The 12,160-nt window shown below is 46.5% G+C and overlaps 2 protein-coding genes across 4 annotated transcripts in view; both read right to left on the reverse strand.

Annotated features, from left to right (window-relative positions):
* Nucleotides 1–12,160, reverse strand: part of PIGZ (phosphatidylinositol glycan anchor biosynthesis class Z) — a 145,304-nt gene that overhangs the window by 69,678 nt on the left and 63,466 nt on the right. The window lies entirely within an intron of this gene.
* Nucleotides 1–12,160, reverse strand: part of LOC310762131 (maestro heat-like repeat family member 5) — a 67,627-nt gene that overhangs the window by 40,359 nt on the left and 15,108 nt on the right. For both annotated transcript variants that reach the window (XM_083612626.1, XM_083612627.1), the window contains exons 4-5: nt 9,895–10,034; nt 7,754–7,780 (exon numbers count right to left, since the gene is read on the reverse strand). In XM_083612626.1, coding sequence (XP_083468752.1) covers nt 7,754–7,780; nt 9,895–10,034 — 167 coding nt within the window. The remainder of the gene's footprint in view (nt 1–7,753; nt 7,781–9,894; nt 10,035–12,160) is intronic.

The raw sequence follows: 12,160 nt of genomic DNA on the forward strand, positions 1-12,160 counted from the left end.
TACTATCTCCCTCTTAACAAACTCCCAGCCATCATGAACTCCCTTTCCTTTTGTATTACTGTCCATGGGATCTCACCCAGCACTTCCCTAAGTTTTATGAAGTCGGCTTTCTTAAAGTCGAGAAATTGTGTCCTAGTATGCTTGGCTGCTCCTTTCCGCTGTATAGTAAACTTCAGAAGAGCATGATCACTCACGCCTAATGATCCTTCCACTTCTACCCCACTAACCAGGTCATCAACATTGGTTAGGACCAGATCTAAAATGGCTGTTCCTCTTGTTGCTTCTCCCACTTTCTGGACAATGAAGTTGTCTGCAAGGCCAGTGAGGAATCTGTTTGACCTTATGCTCTTGGCTGAGTTTGACATCCAACAAATATCCGGGTAATTGAAGTCCCCCATTACTACTATCTCCCTTCCTTTTGCATGCTTGGCCATCTGTTCCAGGAAGGCATCATCTATGTCCTCTGTTTGGCTTGGGGATCTATAGTAAACTCCCACAATGAGGTCACTGTTATTCTTCTCTCCCTTAATTTTGACCCAAATGCTCTCACTTTGGCTTTGAGGTTCTAAATCTTGGATCTCTTCACAGGTATACACATCCCTGACATATAACGCCACTCCTCCTCCTTTCTTGTCTGGTCTGTTCCTCTGAAATAGATTGTATCCCTCCATTATTACATTCCAATCGTGGGACTTATCCCACCAGGTTTCAGTGATTCCTATTATGTCATATTTAGTTTGCTGCACCAAGAGCTCAAGCTCATCTTGTTTATTTCCCATGCTTTGCGCATTAGTGTACAGACATTGAAGTCCATTAATCATTCCCCCGTGTCTCTTATTTAAGGATTTTTTCCTCCCACCACTAGGTCTGCGTGCTGTTTGCTCCATTCGGTCTATGACATTTGGATGATCATCTTCATCAATTGATAGACTCCTACCTTCAGGACCACTGTCTCCCTCCCCCACATTAGTCAGTTTAAAGCCCTCCTGATGAGGTTTCTGAGATTTTTTGCGAAAACATTCCTCCCAACCGTTGTGAGGTGCAGCCCATCGCTTGCCAGAAGTCCATCTTCAAGAAGATGCATTCCGTGATCTAAGAATCCAAACTGTTCCTGTTTACACCATTTGCGAAGCCAGTTGTTCACTTCCACTATTTTTCCCTCTCTCCCTGGGCCACGTCGTTCAACTGGGAGGACAGATGAGATGACAATTTGTGCATTTAATTGCTTCAATTTCCTGCCCAGAGCCTCGTAATCTCTTTTGATCTTCTGGAGGCTATTGCTTGCAGTGTCATTGGTTCCCACATGAACCAAGAGGAAGGGGCATTTGTCAGTGGGTTTTATGTTTCCTTGCAGTCGTTCAGTTACATCTTGGATCTTAGCTCCGGGGAGACAGCACACTTCCCGAGACATCTTGTCAGGCCCACAGATAACTGCTTCTGTTCCCCTCAGTAGGGAATCCCCTATCACCACCACACGCCTCCTCTTAGGTCTGGTCGGGGTTCTTCCGTGAGCTGTCCGTTCCAAGGTCGCCTGCACATTCCCTGAGGGCTGACTTTGCTGCTCGTCTTCATATACCTGATCGACTGTTAATGAGGGAGAGATCCTCAAATGGAGTCTGCTCTTCGTCTTCCATGCTAGGGGAGAGGACCTCAAAGCGATTGTGTATTTCTAAACAATCAGAGCGAACCCTGGGCCTCCTACTTCTTTGAGTCACGTTTCTCCATATATCTGGCTCCTGTGTTGGTGAACTAGCCTCCTTCTCAGGGGAGTCCCCTGTCTCCTCCTTGGTGGAGACGGTGTGCTCTGTTGCTTCCAAGAAGAGCTCCAGCTCTCTAATTCTTTGGAGCGTAGCTACACGTTCCTCCAGTTGCTGGACTTTGTCTTTTCAGAGGGCAATCAACATGCAATTGCTGCAGGTAAAGCTGCCTGCAACCTTTGGCAAGATGGCAAACATTGCGCAGGAACCACAGGCGACTGCAGCTGTTCCCTCACCCTCCATCTTGAGAACGTGTCGTTGGGGCTGACTACAGCGGTCCTCCATCATAAAAAGCATGAAGACAGGACAAATAAATTCCCCCCCAAAAAAATATATATTTAGCTCACAATAATGAATACTGCACTAAAGAACCTGGGACTCTGAGCATTCTGCTAAAAGCGCCGCGAGGAATTCGTGACAGGGTTATGGGCCCAGCACGCTTCCGCTGCGCATGAGTACAGGTGGCAGTTATCTAGCCGTGGGTGCTGGAGGGGAGCTGCAGGGATGGAGCAGTCCAGAGCTGGCGTGTTGCTGGAGAAGCTGATGGCCACAAACTACAGGATCTGGTCAGTCCGCATGCAACACTTCCTCAAGCGTGAGGGCCTGTGGAAAGTGGTGGAAGATCCACCGCAGCCCCCTGAGGAGGATGAAAAGGATGAGAAAGCCTTGGCTACGATCATCCTTGGAGTGGACGACAGCCAGCTAATCTATGTAGCTGATAAGGTGACAGCAAGTGAGGCGTGGAATGCGCTCAAGGCTGTCCATGTGCGAGAGACAGCTGGCTCGCTGATAACACTGACCAGGAGAACGTACCGGTGTCGGAAGACACCGGGAGACTCCCTGGTGAACCACATAAAATTCCTAACAGGCTGTTTCCAGGAGCTAGTCTTAAGAGGGAGGCCTGTGGGGGAAGAGGACAAAGTCTTTATAGTCCTGAGTTCCCTTGATGACAGCTATGATATGCTGGTCAATTCCCTCGAGTCGGTAGAGACTGATAAGCTGACTCTGGAATACGTTACCGGACGGTTGTATGCAGAGGAGAACAGGCATTCAGAGCAAAAGATCACCTCAGTCCAGCTGTTGGAGCATCCCAGAGGGAACAACAGCCGGGAAGAGCAGAGGTGTCAGGAGCCGGAGAAACAACCAGGAGGAGCTGCTGCAGACCAGCTGGTGGTCAACAAAGTAAAAAGGTGTTTTTGCTGCAAGTCCAGTGGACATCTGCTTCGGGACTGCCCGAGGAAACAACAAAAACAGCAGAAGCACAGGAGGCAGCAGAGAGAGTCTAACACTTGGGTGTCTGCAGATGGCCAAGAAAATGAAGAGCTGTGGGTTCTGGACAGCGGAGCTTCTCAAACTTTTTGTAAAAGAAAAGCATTGCTAACTGATGCTAGGGCTTCCAACAAAACCATGTAAGTCTTGCCTCAGGCCAGAAAGCTAATATAGTCTGTGAGGGGGAGATTGTGTTCCCACAGCTGGGACACACATTCAGGAATGTGTTGTGTGTGCCTAGTTTGCAAAACAATCTCCTGAGTATTCCTGACTTAGCAAAAGCGGGCTTTGAAGTAAACTTTGTGGGAGATCAGTGCCAGATAAAGCCAAATGGGGCAGTATTGGCAAATGCTAACCTTAGAACTAATATGTATGTACTGCAGTGTGAGTCTAAGGTTGCGAATGTGCAAAATGTCCCGACCCATGATATGTGTATTCATCTGCTGCACAGGCGTCTGGCTCATGCCAGCTTTAAGGTGCTGAACAAAACATTGGAGTTGTGGGGGGGGATGAAAAACATTACAAGTTGTGATAATTACTTAGACTGCAATATCTGCAAGGAGGTTAAAAGCAGGGCTTGCCCAGTAGCAAGAGCAAGCCAGAGAGAAACAAAAAAAACCACTGGAGTTGGTTCATGCTGATGTAACTGGTCCTTTTCCACCAAGTGTCTCCCGCAACAAGTATTGTTTGATCCTAGTGGATGATTATTCTAGATTTGGCTGGGTCTATCCATTAAAGCAAAAATCTGATGTTGCCCAAACTTTGAAGTTCTGGGTAAGAAGGATAGAAAGACAACTTGGCCAAAAGGTGTGCTCTATTCAGACAGACAGGGGAGGAGAATTTATGGCAAGCTCCCTAAGAAACTGGTTGCGATCCCAAGGGATTAAACATAGGCTTACCAATGTGGCGACTCCTCAGGAGAATGGAGTAGCAGAGCGTAGGGGAGGTGTCTTGCAGACACAAATGAAAGCATTGTTGGCAGATGCAAATCTTCCAATTAAATACTGGACTGAGAGTATTAAGACAGCGAATTATATTGGAAATTGTTTGTGGTCAAGGGTACTAGATGACATACCCTATAAGATTCTCTATAACAAAAGTCCCAGTTTGCAACATTTGAGAATCTTTGGGACAAAGGCACGGGTTGACATACCTATAAAAAAACTGAAGAAAAGGTGGGAAAAGGGCACAGCAGTTGCTATTCCTTGGGTATGAAAGCGGTACGAAAGCCTACAGGCTTGAAGATGATAAAAATCTTTTGAGTTATAGTTGGTCAGCCAGCTTTAATGAGCAAAGAAATTGGCCCAAGATACATGCAAACCTGCTGCCAGAAAAAGTTTTACTGCCAAGCGTACCTGATAAGGCCGTTGAAAGAAAGCTAAGAATTGGCAGCTCTCCCAGAGAAATTGAAAGGGAGGAGGTAAAGACTGAGCATTTTTCTCCAGCTGCTAGCATGGAACGGGGGGGGGGGGGAGAAAGTGCAACAGGGACAGGAGGAGGTAAATCTCCAGAGTCAATCCACCCCAAAAGCAGTCCTGAAGGTAGCCCAGGGGGTGAGATTAATGAACCAAGGAGGTCTGAAAGAAGTAATAAAGGCCAACCTCCAGCCCGTTATGGGTTCCCAGCCACCATAAACCAGGTTTGTGTAACTGAGCCAGCAAACTTTGAAGAAGTGCAAGAGTTACCTACTCTAGAGAAAGAGGTGTGGTTAAAGGCAATGCAGGCAGAGTATAACTCTCTGCTAAATAACAATGTGTTTGTACCTACTGAGGAGATTTCACCCCTCCCATATCCAAGAATCTGCTGATGTTCTCTGCTGATTCTCCAGAGAGGAGGGGGCGGTTTTTGCTCTCTATTTATTCCGCTCCAGCCTCACATCAAAGTGTCGGAGAGAGAGACTGAGTGTTAGAGAGAGATCGTGTGTATAGATAAGGTTGCTGCTAAGAGCAGCTGCAGACACTCAGTGCAGTTCAGCATTCATTTTCGTTTAGACCTCATTTAGCTCTGTATATAGTTGTGTATTATAGTTGTAGATAGAATAAAGAAGATATTCTACAGAGCTGTTCTCCGAGTCATTTATGCTCTGCTGTACTCTGCTATACTCTGCTGTGCGACGACTGTCTTCTTGTGGAAGTGAATCTGGTGCTCACAACTCTAAGCTGTGAGTCCACAGCACTTTGACCTGTTCCTGTGCAGAAGGTGGTCTCTGGAAGTGCTACCCAGCTCGCCTAGCTCAGTTGGGGCTGAAGTGGATGAGTCCAGTTGGTGACACTGGCTCAAGGGCAATGCTGACACCTACAGAATTGCCTGAAGGTAAAAAGCCCATAAGCTGTAAGTGGGTTTTTAAAGTGAAAAAGCTGGCTGATGGTAGTTGTCAGAGGAAAGCCAGGCTGGTTGCAAGGGGCTTTACACAAAGGAAAATGATACATTATGATGAAGTGTTTGCCCCAAGAGCAAAGGCTGAAACAGTAAAATCAGTTTTAGCAATGGCAAGTCTGAGGGGGTTAAAAGTTAATCATTTTGATGTTGCCTCAGCATATCTAAATGCTCCTATTGACGCCGAGGTGTATTTACAGCAAATACCAGGTTATGAGCTGGAAAAAGACAGCATGGTGTTAAAGCTGCAAAGGGCACTATATGGTTTACACCAAAGTGCACGTCTATGGCATGAATGCATAGACACAACTTTGAAAAAGATGGGATTCAAACAAAGCCTGGCTGATTCCTGTTTATATTCAGCAATGGTGCAAGGAAGCGTTTGTTATTTACTTTTGTATGTTGATGATATCTGTCTAATAACAACTGCACTAAAGCAAGGGTCTTGGTTTATAAACAGCCTAGGTAACAAATACAAACTGAAGTATTTGGGAGAGATTCAGAATTACTTAGGAGTAGAGGTTCAGAGAAATGAAGAGGGCGTCTACTCTCTGAGTCAGAAGGAAAAAATCGAAAAGTTACTGAAGACATATGGAATGGAGAGGGCAAATGAGGTTGACACTCCCATAACTAAACAGTACAAAAATGAACCAGAAGGACAAAAATGTGAGAATGCAACTGTGTTTCATTCTTTGTTAAGTTTTCTGTTATATTTAAGTTGCTGGACGAGACCCGACATAACATTGGCAGTGCACATGTTAAGCCAAAGAAGTGCAGACCTGGCTCAGAGAGATTGGGTAGCACTTAAAAGAATCCTAAGGTATCTGAAAGGCACAAAAGATTACAAACTGGTGCTGGATACAGGATATGATCAGCAAGTGTATGCATATACTGATGCCAGCTGGGGAGACAGAGAAAATGGAAAGTCTACCACTGGCTATGCCATATATATTGGAAATGTCCTGGTTCAGTGGAAATCACAGAAACAAACATTTGTTGCCACAAGTACTTGTGAAGCAGAGTACTCAGCCATAAGCGAATGTGTGTCACAAGTAGAGTGGTTTGCTTGCCTAACAAAAGAGCTTGGAATACCTTCTGAAATGCCAATCTCTGTGCTCAGTGACAACATGGCTGCACAACAGCTTGCTAACCAACAGAACTTTAAGAGCAAGAGCAAACATATTGCTATAAGATACGGAAATGTGAAAAATGCTTTGGAAAGAAATGTGTTCAAGGTACAGCACTGTAACACAAAATGTAATGTGGCAGATTTGTATACAAAATGTTTGGATGCTCCTAAATTTCGAGACCTAAGAGAATTATTAGGTCTCAAGCCTTTGACTTAAGGAGGAGTGTTGGGATTCACAGGATGCTGTGCAAGTAAGTCTGCAGGCTTCAGTTTGCAACAGGCTGATGTGAAGGAATGGGTTTCCCAAACCCAAAACTGACTGTGAAGGCAGTTTGAAAACTGCACCAAAATCCCTATTTTTCCTTAGCTAAAATCCATTAACTTGAGCTCTGAGTCAATGTATAAACAAAAACCCGGCTGTGCTCGAAGCTCTCTCCCTTATCAGTCTGTGGCGGCAATGAGTGACCTTGCCAAGTTCCAGTAGAGCAGGGATGATGCGTGTGTGCCTTATCTTATGTGCTGACCACAAAAGACGCACAGACCCAATCTGGGAACAGCACCAGAGCGTGTTCCCGGAGATTATGACCTATTCCTCCCAGATAAGAGTAGGAAGAGGAAGATCCTTTTATGGTCAGAAGTACAGAAAGGAACACCCTTTTATGGTTAAGAATACCAGAGCAAGAACATATGTGATGTCAACCTGCGTACATAAGCTGATGTAGTTGGAAGGAGGGAGAGGGTGCCTGGAGGATATATATACTGCATGAAACTTGTCATTTCTTTGGACTTGCTGTGGACTTGATCACGCAAGTACCTTCTGCTATCCGGAAAGCAGAATAAACTCTTTCTTCTTTGAATCAACCTCGGTGTCATTTGGCTTCCTTCCTCCTGTCCCGGAGCAACGCAGACCCAATCAGTGAACTCCAATAAGGCTACAGATCCAATACTCTCTGTGGAAGTGCTGGGTCAGAATGATGCAGCAGTAATGTGATTGGCTGTCACTGGTTTAAAAGGGAAGCCTGTCCAATAGTGGTGGAGTGGTGTAGATGAGTGTGGAGTCTTCTTTTGCCTCAAGGTGCAGGTACTCTGTCTGATTAGATGAACTGCTTCTGTAGATATTTGTATATATATTGAGCTCACAATAATAAATACTGCACTAAAGAACCTGGGACTCTGAGCATTCTGCTAAAAGCGCCGCGAGGAATTCGCGACAAGGACTTACCTTGTTGTGTCCAGGTTTGGATGTATTCTGCTGGGAATAAAATGAAGAAAAGTGTCATGTTTCTTGTCTAGAGAACAGTTGCCATCTATCTGCCACTTGTCTTCTCTAAAAAAAACCCCACATGCCTAGAAATAGACTTATTGCAAAAATCATTTGGAGTAAAATCTATTGCAATCAATTCTTCTTCTTTTTTAAAGTAACCCTCCAAAGAAGATTAAATAAATCCTCCGGACTGGGAGACACACCATTCATTTAAAGCACTTTGTTTCCTGCCATGAACAAACAGAATCTAGGCATTGTGGCTATTACTATTATTTATTAAATTTCTGTACTGCCCTTCATCCGAAGATCACAGGGCGGTTTACAATATAAAAACTCAAAAATACATACCATAATAACAAACAGACAATACCACTCCCAGTATGATTATTTATTAAATTTTCTGTTGCATAAAGTATTTGCTTGCCTGCTCTGCCAAATGCCCAGGCCTGGCAAATTAACTGCTCTTGAGAGCGAAGAGGAAATATTGGCCATATCAGGCACAATACAGTCACGAAAACTTTTACTGCACAATATCGGGTTCTCAAACGTTCACAGATATCGGGAACGATCAGTTGCAAAAGTTAAAGAAAAAAAATGCAACATTTCCTGGGGTCCAAGTCACCCCACCAAATCAAGTTCATGGATTGGTTCTTCTTCCAGTCTACAGATCCTGCACTGGTCGCCTTCTCTGCTTTCCCAAATTTGCCTGGTCCTCTTTTCAAGCCCCCCAGACTGGCGGCCACCACTCCTTCTCACCAGGGGAAAGTCGTCTCTTGCATCTGCAAATAGGACCTTCCTCCAAGCTGGGCTCCCAATAGTTCAGGCCTAGGCAAACACGGCCCTCCACCTGTTTGGGGACTCCAATGCCCATCACCCCTGACCCGCTGGTCCTGTTAGCTAGGGATGATGGGAGCTGTAGTCCCAAAACAGCTGGAGGGCCGAGTTTGCCTTTGCCTGTGATAGTTCATGGCAGTTCCCCTCAACTTGAACCCTTCTACATGCTCCCACCAGCCCCAGGCAGGATATGGTTCAGAACATTTAGAGGGCACCAGGTTGGGAAATCCTGGTTCACGCTGCGCAACATCAGACCAGGGTGGATAAAAATCAATGACCCATTTTTTTTATTTTTATTTTTTAAATGGATTTCTTTGATTTAAATCACATTTTTTAAAAAATTAAATTGGATTTCTAAAATAAAATGCTTTTGGAGGAAAAATCTTTCGAAATATATTTTTCTTTTTAAGTTGCATTATAGTCCAACGGCTATTCACTGGGAAGTAAGGATTTATTTTAAGTTTTTCATATATGCTAAAATTCATTTTAAGAATTTTTTTTAAAAAAATGTTTAACCACATCAGTTAACAAACATGGATATATATGCTATAATGTTATTGTTTTAGTTAAATAAATTGTTTAAATTCTTATTAAGGAAATGATTATTTTTATCCTTCCAATAAGGTACAGCAGAAAAGTTGTCCAAATATACAGTGGTACCTCATGTTAAGAACTTAATTCGTTCCGGAGGTCCGTTCTTAACCTGAAACTGTTCTTAACCTGAAGCACCACTGATAGAGGTATCGGTTGGTTGCTTGAGAGCAATCAGGAAATATGGCTCAAGAGTCTGTTTTCAAGCTTTCTTCTTACTGATCAAAACCTTTAGAATGCAGAGCGCCTCTATTCCGTGTCTTGCTCATTCACGGGCAGAATCTGAGAGTGGGCGGCCCTTCAACCTTCCCCAGCAGCGTAATTTCTTGGCGCCCAGTCTGCGCCTCCCCTCTCTGCGTGGAAACCTACTGCGCAAGGAAGGCTTGGGTAATGGGGGACCCCCCTTCTCCCCGCTTTGCTCAGGCAAGGTGTCCTGGCACCGCCTTGCCTCCTCCGACCCCTGCATCTCCTCTCCTTCCTCCGCTGAGGAAGTGCTGCTTCCCACGATCTTTGGGGGCTCTTTGTAATCCACCCGGCTTTTCCCCTCTTGCCCCTGAGCCGATGGCAGTTCTTAACCCAAGGTACTATTTCTGGGTTAGCGGAGTCTGTAACCTGAAGCGTATGTAACCTGAAGCGTCTGTACACAGTTAACTTATTATACCCCACAATAATACCTGGGGAGGTGGCTGGAGGTGTTGGAGGATGGTGTCCAAAATCTCCCTTTCATCCATCATCTCCAAGGCTTCTCTGACGGTTCTTCCTCCCAGGATCTTCTTACCCATCCACAAGTACTCAAAGTTTTCATCAGAGAGTTCTTCAGAAAGAAAGAGAGAGAGAGAGAGAGAGAGAGAGAGAGAGAGGTGAGTAAATGAGGCGGATGAGAGGGAAAGGTACCGTATTTTTCCATGTATAACACGCCCCCATATATAAGACGCCCCCTATTTTTGGGCACTCAAAATTTAGAAAATGGGGGCAGATTGCCAAGACTTGTTAAGCTTTTTTGGGGAGGGGTTGCCCAGAGTGGTTGAGCTTTATTTGGGGGGAGGGAGCCATTAATCAAATTGCACAATTGCAGGCATCAACCACCAAGTCACCTATCGTCTGCCAGTCGACAACAGCCCTTTTCACAGCAAAGAAATCATGGCTGGGAATCTCTTCCTGGCGGCTACAACCAAGCGCCCGTCCCCCCTCAGCACTCCCCCTGTAGAAGAGGAGCCCCAATTTGACACTTGATTTTGGGGGTAAAAAACCTCGTCTTATACACGAGAAAAGACGGCAAGTTCTTTCTCAGGGGGCTTCTCGCCTGTTGCAATGAGTGGGTGCATGCCATATCTGAACAGGGATCATAGAACTGTAGCATCTGAAGGGACCTGCGGGGTCACCTAGTCCAACCCCCAGCAATGCAGAACAGGGGCAGCCACCCGGAAGTCCCTGCTCCATGTTACACGCTGTCAGAGCTGCCCGAGGTCCCAGCTCACAAAGGACCAACGCCGCTTCGTTGTTAAGTACGGAAGTCTTTATTGAAGTTCAGTTTCACTTCCAGAGCCGCAGCGTACAGCTCTACGTCTCAAACTTCAGACCGCTGAAGCTCCGTCTGAGTCTCCTCCCCCCAGACACCAGTTTAAGACTCTAGCCTTACTCCACCTCTTCCTCTGCTCTTTCCGCCTCTGGTTCCGCCTGTCCGTCGGGGTCTCGCCCTTTCTAGACTCTTCTGATGCTGAATCCCCTGAGCCTTCCCCCTCCCTCCGGCAGGCTTTAGGAGCTGGTTCCCAATCCGGGTCTCCTGCTGTCCCTCGCGCCTGTACATTTAAACTTGGTGCGCGCGCCCAGCCAGCAACTTTCCTCCTGACCATTTCACTGCTGCTGTCACTGCTTCCCCCTTCGGGGAGGCTAGCTGCAACTGACCTTCCCTCCGTTCCCCCACTCTCCGATGGAGGCGTGGTCAGCCCTGACTCATCTTCTCTCCCCGCTGGAGGAGACGCTGGTCCTGACACATGTGACTCTTCCCCCCCACTACGCTCTGGTGGGGAAACTGGTCCTGATCCCCCGCTGCTGCTTTGGGGTTCCCCGCTGGCTCCTTGTTTCTGGTGCGTCCCCCCTGGGACCCCCCTTGCCCTGACCATCGGCGCCCCCTTCTGGGAATCTTCTGATTCGCTGGAGAAGCTCATGGAATCTCTCGGGCCACTGTCATACTCCCCTACGCTGCCCTCGGATTCTTCCCCTTCGCTCTCCATTTCCTCTCTCCCCTGTGCTGCTGCTCCTGAGCCCCTGACACACACCTCTTAACAAGGGGGGGGGACTTCCACCCAGACATCAAGGAAACCAAGAGAGACCCCGACCTTGTATCATAATAATAATTTATTATTTATACTCCGCCCATCTGGCTGAGTTTCCCCAGCCACTCTGGGCGGCACCCAATCAAGTATTAAAAACAATACAGCGTTAAATGTTAAAAACTTCCCTAAACAGGGCTGCCTTCAGATGTCTTTTAAAGATAGGGTAGCTACTTATTTCCTTCACATCTGAAGGGAGGGTATTCCACAGGGTGGGCGCCACTACCGAGAAGGCCCTCTGACTGGTTCCCTGTAACCTTACTTCTCGCAATGAGGGAACCACCAGAAGGCCCTCGGCGCTGGATCTCAGTGTCCTGGCTGAACGATGGGAGTGGAGAGGCTCCTTCAGGTATACTGGACCGAGACCGTTTAGGGCTTTAACACTTTGAATTGTGCCCGGAAACGTGTTGTTGTTTAGTCGTTTAGTCGTGTCCGACTCTTCGTGACCCCATGGACCAGAGCACGCCAGGCACTTCTGTCTTCCACTGCCTCCCGCAGTTTGGTCAGACTCATGTTTGTAGCTTCGAAGACACTATCCAACCATCTCGCCCTCTGTCGTCCCCTTCTCCTTGTGCCCTCCATCTTTCCCAACATCAGGGTCTTTTCC

The sequence above is a fragment of the Podarcis filfolensis genome, assembly GCF_964270895.1.
Source record: "Podarcis filfolensis genome assembly, chromosome: 5".
Classification (NCBI taxonomy): Eukaryota; Metazoa; Chordata; class Lepidosauria; order Squamata; family Lacertidae; genus Podarcis; species Podarcis filfolensis.